Genomic DNA, 17,512 nt, shown 5'->3' with positions numbered 1-17,512 from the left:
CTAGCATCGCCCACGCTAAATGATCACCCTACTCACTCAGAGAGAGAGAGAGAGAGAGAGAGAGAGACAGTTATGCCCTCTGGGACTCCCAGACACTGACGGATGGCTGTGGCATCACCGGGAATCGACCCTGTGACCTTCTGTTTTGTATCTTAACTCTAAACTCTTCGGTTGGACAGATGCTGCACTAAGTGACCGCCTCCGTCTCGTTTGTCCTGCTCCTGACTCACTTCTGTCCCACAGAGACCAGGCATGAGTGGCCTCGCCTTCAGCCCTGTCTGAGAACATCATGTCAGGCGGGGTGATGTAGCAGAAAATGAAATTAATGGTGTCCGTGAACACATCATTTCTGTCTCTGCGAGCCTCGGCCGTGAGGGGCCCTCCCCGTCTCGTTTTGGAAATCTCTGAGAACCTTTGCTAAATCTAATCACGGAACCTTTTAACGGAGGTCTGAGGCAAACGTCCAACAGATGTTCTCTTCTTTCTAACTGATGAGTCAGGCTTTTACAGACATCTAACGTAGGCTTGTCTTCTGCAGAATAGTCCCCACTCTCCAGCACTCGGGGTTATTCCCAGTCCCCGCGGCTGGTAAGAGACCAGGGTAGAAATGTAAATGCAGTGAAACTGACCACCCGAATAAACGCTGTGGAAGAGGAAATGCAGAGGGAGTCTGGGCTTGAGTCCTCGCACCCTTGCTGATTTTGGCGCTTAGCTTTTGGATCCTCTCCCGCTTTGGCTTAATAGTGGCCCCGCCCAGAGACCACTTCCTGATCATCAGCATATGTTTTCATTTACTGTTAGTGAGGCTATCATTTGAGGCGGATTGCTGCACACTGGGTCCCATCCCCAATAGATCTGTCTCTCTTACAACCTACAGTGTATATCAGAAGAACCACCTCCCTAAGAGCATGAGGAGATCTCAATAGGAGATCTTTGTTAATAGCTTAAGCGTAACCAGGGCTCAAAGGAGAACCTACTTAAGAGCATGAAGAAGAACCCAGACGGACCCCATCAGAACAGACACTTAACCACCCCAAGAGCATAACCTCCTTAAATGCATGAGGTAGCACCACTGAGAGGAACCATGGCTCAAAGGAGGAACTCCCTAAGAGCAAAACCACTGAGAGGAACTGAGAGTCAGTAGTAGAACCTCTCTAATAGCATGAATACAAAACACTGAGTGGAACCAAGGTGCAAAGTAGAACCTTCTAAAGAGGCTGACCTGAGAGGCACCAAGATTTAAAATATGTGGAAGAACAGTTAAGAGGAACCAAGACTGCTAAAAGTCCTCTTAATAAAGCACGAGGACAAAACATTATGGAGAACCAAGACTCAATAAAAAAACACTGAGAGAAGCCAACACTCACAAGGAGAACCCCTCAAAAAGCATGAGGAAGAACCACTGAGAGGAACCAAGATTTAAACAAAGAACCACCCTAAGAACATGAGGAACATGACTCAAAAGACAGCCTCCTTAATGTGGAAGAACAGTTGAGAGGAACCAAGAGTCACAAGGAGAACCCCTCAAAAAGCATGAGGAAAAACCACTGAGAGGAACCAAGACTCAAAAGAAGAACCCATCCCACACTAGTCAATACCAACCAGCAAAACAACGCCACAATCAAACCCGATAAGTGATGAGAATGAAGACGGATGACTGATCAATATGCAGTAATCAATAACGAATGTTGGAAGCCTGTCAGATGCTTTCAGAAGAATTAGGCTGGGTTCTGCAGGGAGCGATATGCTGGCGGGTATGTGACATAAACAAACCCATACACATCCACAGAGCAAACTGTCCCGCAGTCCCGCCTGACGCCGCGTTCATTCACTGCTCTCCAGAGCTGAGGGCCTCGCCGCGGCCTGCGCTGCTGATTCTCGAGTGTCTCTGAAAACGTAGACCTGAGAGCCGTGCGGGGTTCTCACGCTCTTTAACCCCCGACATCTCACCAATGTTCCACCCTAAGGCCTGTGATTCCGGCACTGCAGCGACTGCGGTGCGACCGGCTCCCAGCTGCATGGCTCTCAGCGCACAGAAGTGTGCAGCCGAGGGTTCTGGGACATGTTCGGGGTTGTTAATGCGCTAACCCTGACTGTCTGCATCTACTACCATTGTCTGTTCTGTACCCATTATTACTGCCATAATCAGCGGTGGAGCCGGCTCCTGTGCTCAGGAATGCTGTACCTGTTCAGAGCAGAGCCGCCACTCCAGTCCCAGCTGGGCTTCTTTCCAGGCTAGCTGTGATAGAGTGTAAATGAGGTTAGCTCCTTCCCCGAGGCTTTGAGGGGTGGGGGCCGTAACGCAGCCTGATTATTGCCACTTTCCCAGCACTTACTCCCCTGCATCAGGTAGCGCTCGCGCACACACACACACACACAGCCATGTATATATAATTGTGTGTATTACAGTAAGGGGAGTGAGGCTTTGTCTGCTAGCGTCTTATGCTGCCCGAGCTGGAGTGTGTATACTGGGAGTAGGTGTGTGTGTGCTGTGCTGGGGGGCGCTATTCCAGCCTGGCTGTGGTTTGTCAGGTGGATTGTCCTGAGGTCAGGGCATGCGGTGGTTGGAGAGCGCAATCTGCTGGCTGAAATGTGCAGCACTGTTTTTTTCCAAAGGCTTCTGATCTGTCCAAATGTTTGTGGACACTCCTTCTAATGAATGCATTCAGCACTCTACCCCGGTCACTCCTGAACTTTGTGCTGGCCACATATGATCGGAGGACCTCAGACGTAAGATGTTGTGCTGTTGTTGGGCAGCTTGGCACTGACCAGACACTGACACTTAGCAGGTATTTTGGCCCACTTCTCATGAGCAAACTGCTCCAGTTCTCTCAGGTTTGAAGGCTGCCTTTTCCAGGTGGCATTTTTCAGCTACTTCCAAAGTTGCTCAATAGGATTTAGGTCAGGGCTCATAGAAGGCCACTTCAGAATAGTCCAATGTTTTCCTCTTAGCCATTCTTGCCGTTTTTAGCTGTGTTTTGGGTCATTATCCTGTTGCAAGACCCATGACCTGCAGCTGAGACTAAGCTTGGGCAGCACATTTCTCTCTAGAATTCCTTGATAGTCTTGAGATTTCATTGTACCCTGCGCAGATTCAAGACATCCTGTGCCAGATGCAGCAAAGCAGCCCCAGAACATAACAGAGCCTTCTCCATGTTTCACAGTAGGGACAGTGTTCTTTTCTTGACATGCTTCATTTTTACGCCTGTGAACATAGAGCTGATGTGCCTTGGCAAAAAGTTCCATTTTTGTCTCATCTGTCCATAGGACATTCTCCCAGAAGCTTTGGGGCTTGTCAACATGTAGTTTGGCAAATTCCAGTCTGGCTTTTTTATGATTTGTCCTATCAAGTCTCACTCAGTTCATGTTGGACTTAAGTCCCGGTGACCCAGTTTGTTTGTCTAGTGGACAGACGGGATTAGTCCAGAGTCTGAGCCAGGTGGTGATGGGTAATTTTGTTTTGGTCAGCTACATTGGAGAAGCACTACCATGCTTCTGTCCTTCAAAAGAGCTTCTTATGAATTCGCTGCCATATGAATTTCCTCCCCTTTACCCTGTTGAAATACGATTTTGCTTTGTTGCTATCCAAGCTGGATGAGATCGCTGTCATTGGTTGTTCGCCAAATGACCTCACTGTTTGACTGCGTCGTCGGGCTGCAGGAGGATTCTTGAGAAGTCTAGAGACAACCTCCACAGTTCCTATCTCTTTAAACCCTTTTAGAAGCTAATTCTCTGCTTGCCGGTTCACGACTTAGCATGATGAATGGCTTAAAAGGAGTCAGCCTGGAACCGTATCTCCCTCTAATGCGAGCTGGGCTGAGAACTTCGCTGCAGGTGTGAGCGATCGCAGTTGGAAAACCTGTCCTGAGGCTAAACGAGATTGAAGCACAGTAATCCGGTGTTTGTAGATGACATCAGGCCGTCAAGAATGAAAGGCCTGCAGAAGAAAGCTAGTCCCCTTTTGCTGTGGTAACTGTGCAGGTGTTTAAGGGGCGTGTCTTAACTGTCAGTCTCTCAGGCCATGTTTGGTAAGAACTGTTTCACAATTTCACTGCAAGGAATCTCATCGAAATACACTACATGGCCAAATGTTTGTGGACACCCTTTCAAACGATTCAATTCAGCTACTTCAAGTTGCATCATTGCTGACACAGATGTGCAAATGCACACACACACAGAGCTTGTGTAGTACTGCCAATAGAATAGGACTCTCTGGAGCAGATCAACATCATGACCCTATTGGCTCCATGCTGCCTAAAAATGCCAGGCGAGGGCTAGAGGGGTATAAAGACCCCCCAGCATTGAGGAGCTGTGGAGCAGTGGAAGAACTGTGCTCTCTGGAATGATGGTGGAGGAGCTCCATCCAGTACTTTTGGGATGAGTTGGGGAGTTGGGGAAGAAGTGGGGTGGCGATCATCCACAGATGTGTGATGGTGTTTAGGCTGGGGAAATGCGAGGGCCATGGCAGATACCGTCAGCTTGCTCCTCTTGAAGTAGTAGTCCTCTCTGGATGTTGAGGGGTGTTTAGGATCATCACCTTTTGGTGCCACTGGCTTTCTCCACACACAAACATACACTATATGGACAAAAGTATTGGGACACTTTGCACATTGCACCTCTGACAGATATCATTTTCATATGTCAGTTTTAAAGGCACAGTATCAAAACTAGCCAGTGTAATTCTAGGTGGACGCTGGAGAACATGGCAGGGTCAACAGATGGGGGGGGGGGGGGGGGGGTCAGTGGATAAAGGCCTACTGTTTTACACTTTGCTGGGGGAAGCCGGAGTGTGAGCAGTTTTTTTATATATAAATAATAACACCAATAACAGACAAGCCGATCATGAGCACCTGAGCTGATTTTCCCTCTAACTGATTTCACGTCGAGGGGAAAACCGCCATCTGCTTTTATTCTCGCCTTTTCATTTCCCCACCGCCCAAAGGATCTGGTAGCCTTTCTTTGCCGCCCCAGCGCAGATGAAAGCCCACAAACGGCTGTATTTATTTTGTGTAAGTGCCTAGTTTGAGCAGATTAATGGGTGCCGGCCCACACTCTTTGATGTTGCGGCACAAAAAAAGGGCCTGGGATAAATCCCCAATCAAAGCCTTAGTGATGGGCCCAGTTTGAACTCGACCTGATTTACATTCCTATACAGCATCGCACTGTCCTTCAGTACAGACTCTCAGTTCAGTGCCCTCAATACTCCATATTACACAGACGGATACTGCTGCTTTAGTGTTACATGCTTCAGGGGTTCTTCAGGGTTGAAATCAGGATGGAGATGTGAGATTGGATCTCTGTACCCACCTGGCTCACTGTATCTCTGTGTGTGTGTGTGTGTGTGTGTATGTGTGATTTGTTCCTAGTGGACTTTGAGTTTTTGGACCTGGCCTCGCTGGACTCTGTGCGCCGGTTCGTCTGCAGGTTTGAGGACCGAAGGCTCCCCCTGCATGCGCTCATCAACAACGGTGCGTTCTGCCCTCCAACACACAGCCTCCTGAAATCTTCTCCACGGAACCCGTGGCTTAAATGATTGAAACCCTAACCATCAGCACTGTACCCTGCCATGTAGGTCAGATTGGAGACTGCCATCACAGGGATTATCGCCTATTAATAATCAACTAAAGTCACATTATATCAGTGGTCCGTCAGCACACTTTGATTAAAGTGCAGCACGGCACACATATTTGTTGTTTATAAATAACACTTTAATCCTGATTATCTTCACTGAACAATACGCTGCTCTCAGAAACAGCAGAAACAGCAGCGCAGAATAGTCCATAAGCAGGGCAGGAAGGCGGGCGGCTGCAGGGGCGGACCCCCAGAGAAGACGTGCCACTAATTTAGACATTAACAGAGTCATTCAGAGTGGGGGTTTGGTGGGTTCTAGATAATCTTCCCCAGTCAGAGCTGTGGTTCTACAGTGGAGGAGAAGGGAAGCAGCCGTCTGAAGCTCTACTAAAAGCTCCTCACAGAAAGTTCTTCACCTAATGGTGATGAAGACGCTGCCTGATGCCTGAGACACGGTTCTACCAGAGTTCTGAGAAGAGTTCGGCTCTAGAACCTGCTTTTAAAATCAGATCATTAAAATGGTGGAGGGATACATGCTGCAGGGTGTAGTGCGGCTACAGAAAGTAGTCCCTAAAGAAAACTGCATTAGTTCAGATTCTCTATTCACTATTTTACCTTCATCATCATCATCATCATCACTCCATATAAAACTCAGAAGACTCGTGTTGTAGCTGCACTGGTGGGTTTGGATAGGAGATAAATTATGGGCTGTATCTGTGTTGTTGTAGTCATGGCGACCGACGCCTGCTTCCATTCACCTCCACTGTAGAGAGATCAGAGTGGGTCAGTTTCTCTACAGTGAAGCTCAGTTTCACACCGGACCCCCGACTCTGACTGAGCTCAGCTCTCACTCTGGGTTATGCAACAGTTGTTGGATAATTAGTGGAACTGCCCCTTTAATAAATCACTGGTCTAACATTACCTTGCCTTAATGGCTAAATAAGAGCCACATAGACCGTCCTCGGCTCGGAGGCACCTGCTGAGCCTTTGGAGGGCAGAATCAGGTGTGAAACACTGAGCTGTGCGAAGTCATACTCCCACAGGTCCTGAAATTGCCCTCCTCTGCTGGCGGAGGTGATTTCAGGGCTACAAGAGAAAGCTCTTACCTCGTCTTGCACCCGAGAAGAGTCAGATTAGCACTGTTCTGTCACGCTTTGCTGACGAAAGTTTGTCCCATGTTGACGCTAAAGCCTGAAAGATAGGGAAGTTTAAGGAAGTTAAAGTTTTGATGACTCATTTCATCCACTGTTTGGCCTGTTTTACATGGGTAATGGAAGACTCCAGCAGTTACCCCTGAAACCCTAGATTAATGATTCAGTGAATATGATTCAGTAAATAAATCATTGGGTTTTATTTGTTATTATAAGTTTATATATTATATATATTATAAGTAATATATATATATATATTATAAGTAACAGGGTTCTGTTTTAGGGCCTATGAGACTGATGTTAATTATGAAAGTAACAGTGTAGTTGTAAGGGTGATTAGCTGAGTGACGTGGACCTACGCGGCATGTAAGGGGTTAAACAGTGTTTTACTGACTGTGTTTCTAGGGGTCCTCTTACAGTGTTTGTGGGGCTTTAAAGAGATGCTACTGAAGGGGTTTACTCCCATGTTGAGAAACTTTCAGGCTTCAAGCAGCGTTAGGTGAGGTATGTCCTGCTCCTGAGCTCCTCCTACAGTTATTACAAGAAGTGTCATTCACGATTTGAGGCATTTCTGGACAGTGTGAGAGCTGCAGAAGCTTGATCTGAAGGTGTAGCAGCATGTGGGCGGAGGTGGTAGAGTAATACTACAGGATTTTACACTAATATGACTCTATGGGTTCTGCAGCGTTACACAGCAGTTCTGGAGAGAGGTTCTCCTCCTGCAGCTCCACCACCAAACCTCCATAGTGCAGTAGCAGCAGCAGCATTCCGGCCCGGAGTGGGAATGACGGAGACGCCCTTCTCCCTGTTCAGTTCAGTCAGTGGAGCGTCAGCATGATCCTGAAGCTGCTGCTGTTTTTATTGTATATAAATTCTAAATAACGATTTTGTCGTCCAGGCCGAAGTTATCACATTAACGCTCTCTCTCTCTCTCTCTTTCTCTCTCTCTCTCAGCGGCCGTCATGCTGGTTCCTGAAGGGAAGACTGAAGACGGCTTCGAGCTGCACTTTGCTGTGAACTATCTGGGCCACTTCCTGCTGACCCGTCTGCTCCTGGGCGTGCTGGTGCGCTCCGGGACGGACGAAGCTCGCTCCAGAATCGTCAGCATCTGCTCCGCCGCTCACTACACGGCCGACACCGACCTGCAGGACCTTCCAAGCATGTGAGTGAGAAACCCTGGTGAGAAAACAGTGCTAAAAATAGTCATTCTGAGCACACAGGTACGGAGGGCTCTGTTTGGAAGGGGAACACCTGTTCACTCTGGGTGGGCTCTGATAGAACACACACACACACACACTCCGAATTAACAGCTTGGCTGTGGAACTGGTGTAAACACCTCAACAAGGGAAAATATTGACTGTGAAATATCAACATCCAGCTCGGCAGCTCTGCACAGTTTGATAATCAGCTTCATAATTAACCAAGTTCACGCAGATCTGACGCACGGAACCAGCACGTCGGGTTTTATCATCATATCACAACTTTTATTTTCAATTATGCACTTTTATTATCTTAAACACTGGCCACTTTATTAGAAACCCCTACCTTGTGCTTCACCTCACTGGCCACTTTATTAGAAACCCCTACCTTGTGCTTCCAGTCACTGGCCACTTTATTAGAAACCCCTACCTTGTGCTTCCACTCGCTGGCCACTTTATTAGAAACACCTACCGTGTGCTTCCACTCACTGGCCACTTTATTAGAAACCCCTACCTTGTGCTTCCAGTCACTGGCCACTTTATTAGAAACCCCTACCTTGTGCTTCCACTCGCTGGCCACTTTATTAGAAACACCTACCGTGTGCTTCCACTCACTGGCCACTTTATTAGAAACCCCTACCTTGTGCTTCCAGTCACTGGCCACTTTATTAGAAACACCTACCGTGTGCATCCACTCACTGGCCACTTTATTAGAAACCCCTACCTTGTGCTTCCACTCACTGGCCACTTTATTAGAAACACCTACCGTGTGCTTCCACTCACTGGGCACTGCTTGGAACATCCTGGTAACCACCTGGGAGAGCATGTTAAACACTAATAGCTACACCTTACAAAAAACCTTGAGCATCATAGTAACCAATTAGCAACAACTTAAAAACAACTAGAGATCCCAAAGCAACCACCTACCAACATTTCAGCAGCAACCATAGCAACTACCTAGAAACCTTAGCACCACCACAACCACTGAAGGAAAAACCTTGCAACTATATGGGATACTATAGCCTGGGATATATATGACATAGCAACCACCTAGATACCCCACAGCTACCACCTGGATGTTGCTAAAACTGTAGGTAAGATCCAGGCAGCAGCAGCAGGAATGGGAATCAGCCTCCAGGGCCTGATGACCTAAACAGGATCACACTGGTGAAGGACGACTGTAGGGAGACACGGCCTTGGGAGGGAGCAGGGTGGGTTGACCGCACCTTCCTGCTCTGCCAATCAGCTTTCAGTCAGCTCGCTAAGTTCCTAACCCCCTCCACCTCCGAGGAAAATCCTGTGGGATTTGCTTGTTGTCGCCACGTTCTCCACCCAAGCGCCGCCACAAGGGCTGAATGGTTTTGGGTTTTGTTTCAACAAGGAACGCTCGCTGTAAAGAGTTTCGGAAAACATAACAGAACCAATCCGTGACGAATGATCCCTCTCCAGGGACCGGAGACATTTGCATAAGCGCCTGGGACTCCTTTCCCCGGCTTAACTGCCGCTATATTCCCCGTGCCATTTGAAGTGACGCCCCCCACCCCCCACCCCTCCCTCCACTTTCTCGCATCTGTCCTGCGAGATGAGGTTCTGAAAGGCCCATTAAGAGGAGGTGATGGGGTGAGCAGACAGCGACAGAGGAGCGCGAGTGAGAAAGACGAGAGCGGAGGCTCAATAGGTCCTCCATACTCCAGCCGAGTAATTGCTCTTCATTGGGTGTGTGTTTTAAAGGCTTTTGGGTTCCATTCAAAGAGTGAGACATCTCAAGAGAGAGGCTCTGAGTGCCTCGGAGAAAAGCTCTGAAGCTTAAAAGCATTTTAGAAAAACAGACTATCAGATCTTTAGCCTAATGGACTGTATGGATTCAATACAGATTCAATACAGATTCAATACAAGAGCTCCAGGCCTGCAGATCCGAAATGGACAAAGAGCTGCTCGAGATCTGGCCTACAGACCAGAATTTAGCCATGCCTGCAAAATGAACATCTGCACAGTTCTGCCCACCTTTGTGCCTTTTTTGAAGAACTGGAACCTCACGATACACTTTGGAAAGATCTTAACCCTTTAAACACAAGAGTATACACTGTACACTATATTGACTAAAGTATTGGGACACCTGCTCATTTACTGTTTCTTCTGAAAACAAGGTTCTGTTGGTATAACTGTCTCTTCTGTACAGGGAAAGCTTTTCACAAGACTTTGGAGTAGAATCACGGTGAGGATTTGATTGCATTCAGCCACAAGAGTGTTATTGAGGTCAGGATGTTGGATCATCATCCCCAACTCCCCACCTCATCCCAAAATTACTGGATGGAGCTCCACCACCATCATTCCAAAGAACACAGTTCCTCCACTGCTCCACAGCTCCTCAATGCTGGGGGGCTTTACACCCCTCTAGCCCACGCCTGGCATTAGGCAGCATGGTTCCAATCTGCTCCAGATGGTCCTATTCTATTGGCAGTACTTCTCTACAGCTTTCTAGTTCTCCGAGCACCTGTAGAGTGTAACAGTCCCTGAGTGGTTCTTCTGTCTGTTTGTGTTTGAAGGCAGTGCTACAGTCCCCACGCAGCGTATTCCTGCAGCAAGCTGGCCCAGGTCCTGTTCACCTATCACCTCCACCAGGAGCTCCAGTCTGGTGGATTTCCTGTGACGGCCAGCGCTGTGGACCCAGGAATGGTAGACACGGACCTCTACCGGAACCTGAGCACCCCTGCCTGGCTGGTGCAAAGGCCCATAGCCCGTCTGCTCTTCAGGGTAAGATACTGCTGTGTGCCTGCTGTAGTTCAAGCACTTCACTGTCCTGGAGACCCACTGACCTGCACAGTTTCAGCTATTCCCTGCCCTCAACCTGCTCATGAAGGGATTAATAATTACCTGAACAGCGGAGTCTGGTTTGATGGGAGCCGGGAATTTACTAGGTCAGTGGATCCTCAGGACTGGACAAGTATGTCAGTGGTTCAGCCTGACGTTCTACTGCAAGGTTTCTCAGGCCAGTCAGTCCACACGTTTCTGCAGACCAGCTTCCAGCACACCTGAACCAGGTGCTCAGATCTTCAGGTTTGTTAGAAGCTGGGATGGAGTCTTTAGTCTATAGTTTGTTTGCTCTGGTCTGAATCGTGTGAAAAAGCCCACTTGGTGTCCACTTGGTGTCCACTTGGTGTCCACTTAGTGTCCACTTGGACGAGATTTTGGTGACACCTCAAACTAACCTTACATTTGCCATTTTAACTACAGCTGCTGGTGGAACTCTGGTGTCCTTCAGTGTGTCTGCACTGTAAAATCCATACAAAGTGATTACATTGATTACATTGATTGCAATCAGGCACCACTCCGCTGTGTCTTCTGAAGGTCACGTCTCCGTCGTCTGCAGGAGAATGTTGATGAAGGTGGTACAGTCTTTTACACAGTTTAACCCCTCAGTTCTGTTCAGTCAGGCTTTTTACAACCAAGCATCACTGAGTCTGAGCCACTAAGAAGGGTAACCTCTCTAAGAGCGTGAGAAGGCACCACTGAGAAGGACCGGCACTTTAAATGAGGAACTCTGTTAGAGAATAAGGAAGAACCAAAACCCAATCAAGTCTCAAAAGTAGGAACCAAGACTAATCTTTCTAAGAGCGCGAGAAGGCACCACTTAGAGGAACCAAGAACCCGAGGAAGGACTGCAGAGAGAAACTGAGGCTCAGCTAGAGAATTTTCTGAAGAACCGTGAGACAGAACCACAGACAAAACGTCCAAAGATCAAGAAGAAGAACTACGGAGAGGAGCTGAGTCTGAAAGAACCGGAGAACCGAATCCAAACAGCCTCTCATCCATTTCAGCTGGGATGGTGAAATTCTCCATTCTGGAGCTGGTGGAGAAGATTCTTTGCGGAACAATGGAGCGTTTCAAAATATAATTTATTTATTATTTCTGTTGCCGGGAGACGCATGGTCGTGCTTGTTGCATATCTTAACGGGTTTGTGCCCGTGGCGAACGTCAGCCACGCAGAGAGCTGATTTAAGATGGCGTGTGTTTTATATGATTAATCGATCCGGCAGTTCTTTTAACAAATGACCTTTGGGGAGGCTTTTGCCCTGCAACCATAAACCCACCATTCATCAAACACGAACGCCGTCTCCAAAGCCATTACGTATCAGTCTCCCTTAATAGACACATACGTACTGTAAGCTCTCCATATGGATTATTGTAAACCGTCACTGTCTGAACTGGCAGTGGTGCCACCAAACAGCTTTGACCCATCAAGACGTGTCCTGTGGTGTCCGGCACCAAAACCAACGTTAGCAGCAGATCCTTTAAGTCCTGTAAGTTGTGAGGTGGGACCTCCATGAACATCAGTGAGCCTTAGATGCCCATGACCCTGTCGCCGGTTCACCGGTGGTAGGTACCTACTGCACTCCACAAGACCTGCCTGATGTTCTAACCCAGTCTAGAACATCACCTGTTAGTGGTTTTATCAACAACGAATGTAATTAAACCAGGGTGCGCAAACTTTTGCAGATGGATGTTTTTATACGTGTCCAGTGCACTAGTCTGTAAACAGTTTGTAAATGTAGTTATAGACTGTATATTTATAGTAAACACAATATTTACTAATTCAACTAACCAAAAATTTTTTTATTATATATTAATAATGATATTTATAATATTATATTTACATCATTTTCACATTTTCAACCTCTTTAGCTATAATTCTCATATTAGCAATAAAGTATAACAGTGTGTTTTTACAGCAGGTTGTATATCTGAATTATCTTTAGCATATTTACTGTAAACCAAACCGAGATGGGACACGATTGCGTGTTTAAAGTCCACCAGGCTGCTGTAGAAGTCAGAGCCGGGAGAAAACAGTGGTGACTTATGGCTTAGTGCTCTTTGTTCACGTCCTGAGACGACCTTTCTGAATCAGACTGTGTAACTAATGCATGTTATACATAACCGCTAATAAACAGCAGCCCGAAGGCCAGAGCAAGACAACACGCACTGTCTCATTTCTGCATCCCTGCTGGACGAAAACCCAACTGCTATTGTAATTCATTAGGTCAGAGACACTGTTTGACCAAATATGCACTGCAGTGAACTCGCCTGATCTGCACTTCAAACATTTCACCTCCAGCTTCTCTTCTGCATGGCAGGACACGTTACCAAGCTGCCATTTTCTATACTGCACATCTACACTCACTGGCCACTTTATTAGAAATGCCTAGCATATACTTCCATCTGCTGGCCACTTCATTAGAAATGTCTACCTTAAACTTTCATTTACTGGCCACTTTATTAGAAACGCCTACCTTAAACTTTCATTTACTGGCCACTTTATTAGAAACCCCTACCTTATACTTTAATTTACTGGCCACTTTATTAGAAACACCCTACCCTGTGCTTCCACTCATTGGCCACTTTATTAGAAACCCTTATTTTAGAAATTACCTTATTTTGTGGTGTTTCTAATAAAGGGGCCAGTGAGTAGAAGCACAAGGTAGGTGTAATAAAGCTTAAGCTCCGCCCCTGTTTCTGTCTCTGCAGTTGAGGAAGTTCTGGATTGACAGGCAGTCGGAGCCGCGGGCGCTTTGACTGCACCACCTGCTCCAGCCGGCTGGTTATAGCAGCAGCAATAAAAACACAAGGGACCCGGAGGACGTCCGTTCCGAGAAAGGACGAGTGAGACAGTGGGGCGGTTTTCTGCTTTTTGGCTGCTTGTGTTGACACTTTGTCCCGGACTGTGGTGTACTGACCGGCTTGTCTTTCGATAAAAAGTCCCTTTCACTTGCTGGTTGACCTCAGGAGAAGGACATCTCGGGACTGAGAGCGGACCACCATCCAAATGCAATACAGAGCGGCCCCTCTGACGCTTCCCTTTGTACCGTTCCAGGTTATTATTTCACTGCACCCGAAGAGCTTAAATATCAATAACAACTGGAAAATTGTGGGTGTTCTAAAACTTTTGACTGGTAGTGTATATACAGCTGAGTGAGGCACTGTGGTCAGAAATCGACCACTGATGAAGGTCTAGAGGACATCTAGAGCAGCTGGGCTTTGGGGCGGATTTCTGCCTGTTGGCTGCTCGAAGGCCTCGGCCTCTTCGTCCCAGGTCGTCCTAATTGGCTCGTTTAAGATAATAAACCTCAGTCTTTAACGGCGATGTCAGACGAAGGGCAGCGGAAGACTTCACTGCTTGCATAATACGCTCTAGATCTGGAATATTCCACCCGGGGTTGAGATTGAGCCCTGAACTCTATCTATCTGTGGCAGGAGGGGCTTATCAGTCCAAGCGGTGAGCCTGCAGAATGAGCAGGCTTTACATATTTTTGCCAGCTGCCTCCGACTGTGGGGTTCAGTGACGACTGTGCTGGATCTTAAGAACTAGAGAAGTGAATACACTGAAGAACATCACATGAAGAAGTTACTTTATGGAGCAGTGTAGCATTCCGAGCAGCAGAGTGAGCCCCAGGTCTGGTATGAGTCGTGGAGATACTGGAAATATGCCTCAATCAACGGCGGTTATCTCACATGAAGCTCTGACTCTGATCTCTGTACAGTGGAGGTGAATGGAAGCAGGCATTGGTCGCCATGACTACAACAACACAGATACAGCCCATCATTTATCTCCTATCCAAACCCGCCAGTGAAGCTACACGAGTCTTCTGAGTTTTATATGGAATGATGATGATGATGATGATGATGATGATGATGAAGGTAAAATAGTGAATAGAGAATCTCCACTAATGCAGTTCTCTTTAGGGACTACTTTCTGTAGCTGCACTACACCCTGCAGCATGTATCCCTCCACCATTTTAATGATCTGGTTCTAAAAGCAGGTTCTAGAGCCGAACTCTTCTCAGAACTCTGGTAGAACCGTGTCTCAGGCATCAGGCAGCGTCTTCATCACCATTAGGTGAAGAACTTTCTGTGAGGAGCTTTTCAAAGCAGCAATCAAATGGTTCTTATCAGGTAGAACATAGAAGATCCATATGTTCTCCTCGCAGACTCTCTCCATGAGTGTCCCACAGGGCTCAGTGCTGGGGCCTCTTTACTACTACATATCTTACAACTATCTACAACTGCTGCACCAGCAGGTGGCGTACACGCTTCCATTAGTCTCGGAGCTTCAGTATGAAACTGAAGAAGAACCAAACATGTTCTAAATTGTGTAAATTTGCTGTTCTGTTTGGTTCTCTCCACAGAGCCCGTCCCAGGCCGCGAGCACAGCCGTCCTTGCGGTGGCGTCTCCAGAGCTGGAAGGCGTCGGTGGGTGTTACCTGTACGAGGGAAGGCGTGTCCAGTCCTCCACTGCCTCATATGATGCAGAGCTTCAGGCCCGGCTGTGGAGAAACACCTGCAGCCTTCTCGGACTGCCCGAGTCCCAGTTAGCGTGTCTGTGATCGAAGCCCTTTTTTTCCCGTTCCTGGAATATTCCGTTCTGTTCCTTTTAGTCTGTATTACTTTGTGTTGACAATCTCTCCATACCGACGGACTGTGATTGGCTGAGGCACCCCGGCGACAGGCAGGTTCACAGAGGGAACATTTTTACTAGGATTCATTGTCTCTTGAGAAGAAGGGCTCGACGCATTTCGGGAGGATTACTGGGACTTCCCCCTCCCACACTGTGACTGTATGTGTGTGTGTGTGTGTGTGTGTGTGTGTGTGTGTGTGTTAAACCGCTGTAGCTGTCCTCTGATCTTCCAGAAGAAAAGAAAAAGCACTTTGCCTGGACGGGTTCGGCACCTGTGTCGGCTCTTCTCGTCAACCCGTCGCGTCTGCGTGTCGTACCGCCGTCGTCTCAACCTGCGAAAGCGGCGCAGCCACCGTCTACGCTGTCGTCTCTCGTGCATCGTGACCGTGTTGCTCTCCTTTTTAAGAAGTCTACGTTGTTCCGTGGGATCGGATGTTTCTGTTCCACAGTGAAGCTTTGAACGAATGTTTTGGTCATGTTTTACGAACTCTGAGAAGCCATGGAGGGTCAGGCCCAGGGTCAGTTTGTGAGCGTCTGAATAAACGACTTTTATCCACGACTTTTGTTCTAGGTCTCATGTTGGTCTTATGTTGCCTGTGGTTTGCTGCAATAACGGAGTATCGGTGGGGCGTCACCATGCTCTCAGACCAGCCTGACCATAACCGCGCCAGTCATCGCACCGCACCCCGCGGTCACTGCTACACTACACGTCCAGCTCTCTCAATGATGTCAAACGTCTCCTCAAATGCAACCAAAGAGAAAGCCGGTGATGGCTCTGCTGCTCAGGCCCAGGGCTGGAGCAGGGGGCGGTTTCAGTAGCTGACCTGGCCAGCGTCCATCCATGCTGCATTTGTACTAGGGTCCGGCCGAAAGTTGACTGGATCCCAGTGGTCAAATAAACTTCAGAAACTCACAGCAATGTACACCACCATTCAAAATTTGGACACACTGTAGATGGTCATGAATATTTAAATTAATGTCCAAAAACAAATAGTTTGAAGAAATGCAACCACTGAAAATACACTATATGGACAAAAGTATTGAGACATCTGCTCATTCTGAAATCAAGGGTATTAAAAAAAGCTGAGAAGATAACTTTCTTCTAGATTTTGGAGGAGGAGCATTGCTGTGAGGATTTGATTGCATTCAGCGACAAGAGTGTTAGGATGTTGGATGACAATCCCCACCCCCTCACCCCACCTCATCCCAAAAGTACTGGATGGAGCTCCTCCACCATCAATCCAGAGAACACAGTTCCTCAATGCTGGGGGGCTTTATACCCCTCTATCCCACACCTGGCATTAGGCAGCATAGTGCCAATAGCTTCATGCTCATCTGCTCCAGGGAGTCCTATTCTAATGGCAGTACTTCTTCACAGGGATACAGAGGGGCCAGATTCACTTTAAGGAGCTTCAAAAGCAAGGGCTTATGTGGATGTATTGATTGGGGAGTGCAGAACACAGTGGTCAGTATTTCAGGTTGCATTGTCTCTGTCCCTTTACTGTAGAGAACCGACCCAAACTACAGCCTTAAAAAAGGAGGTTCTTCGAGGGTAGTAAAGGTGATGGTCTTGGTTAATGGAAACCATTAGAATTTGTAAATAGTTCCTTAGGGCTCTACAATTGTTACAGGTCAAATAACCCTTTTCTGTACTATAGAGAACCGACAGATGACTTGCTAGTTAAGATCTACTGTAGCTAGAACGCTCAAAGCAGAAAGGGGCTCTGTATAGAACTGAAAAGGGTTCTTAGACTCTTGGTTTCTTCAGAGCTGAATAGAAGTTCTTGAACCATTTCAGTGGTTCTTTGAGTTGTCAGACCTCTACAGAACCATTGCCTTTACTGAAGAACTCTGGATCCTCCTGTGTAAGGGTGCAGACTGGAAGAAGCATGGCTGTGTAACTGGAGCTCCTTCAGCCCCTGTGCTCTGGGCTGTGGAGGTCTGCAGGTCTCTGAGATGCAGTCGCACGTTCTGCTGAACAAACCGCTCCGGAAATAAATGTCCCATGACTCCTTTGGTTTCTTGCATCATCTGAGGGGTCCGGAGCTCAGTGGAGCCCCGCGGGGAGCGGCCATAAATCTGGACGGCCTCTCGGACGCTCTCTGAAGGAGGGGCTTTATTTATATTGATCCCCGGAGCAG

The 17,512-nt window shown here is 47.6% G+C and overlaps 2 protein-coding genes across 2 annotated transcripts in view; one reads left to right on the top strand and one right to left on the bottom strand.

The window, feature by feature from the left end:
- Positions 1–15,919, top strand: part of LOC140561463 (polyprenol dehydrogenase) — a 39,167-nt gene extending 23,248 nt beyond the window's left edge. Inside the window, exons 5-8 of the mRNA XM_072686685.1 lie at positions 5,367–5,468; positions 7,677–7,884; positions 10,468–10,675; positions 15,103–15,919. Of these exons, the coding sequence (XP_072542786.1) occupies positions 5,367–5,468; positions 7,677–7,884; positions 10,468–10,675; positions 15,103–15,300 (716 nt within the window). The 3' untranslated portion in view covers positions 15,301–15,919. The remainder of the gene's footprint in view (positions 1–5,366; positions 5,469–7,676; positions 7,885–10,467; positions 10,676–15,102) is intronic.
- sowahca (sosondowah ankyrin repeat domain family Ca) overlaps positions 1–17,512 on the bottom strand; it is a 121,744-nt gene that overhangs the window by 64,075 nt on the left and 40,157 nt on the right. The window lies entirely within an intron of this gene.

Source organism: Salminus brasiliensis, chromosome 8, assembly GCF_030463535.1.
Source record: "Salminus brasiliensis chromosome 8, fSalBra1.hap2, whole genome shotgun sequence".
Classification (NCBI taxonomy): domain Eukaryota; kingdom Metazoa; phylum Chordata; class Actinopteri; order Characiformes; family Bryconidae; genus Salminus; species Salminus brasiliensis.
Note: the sequence above shows the minus strand (reverse complement) of the source record. Positions and strands in the feature narration are given on the sequence as shown.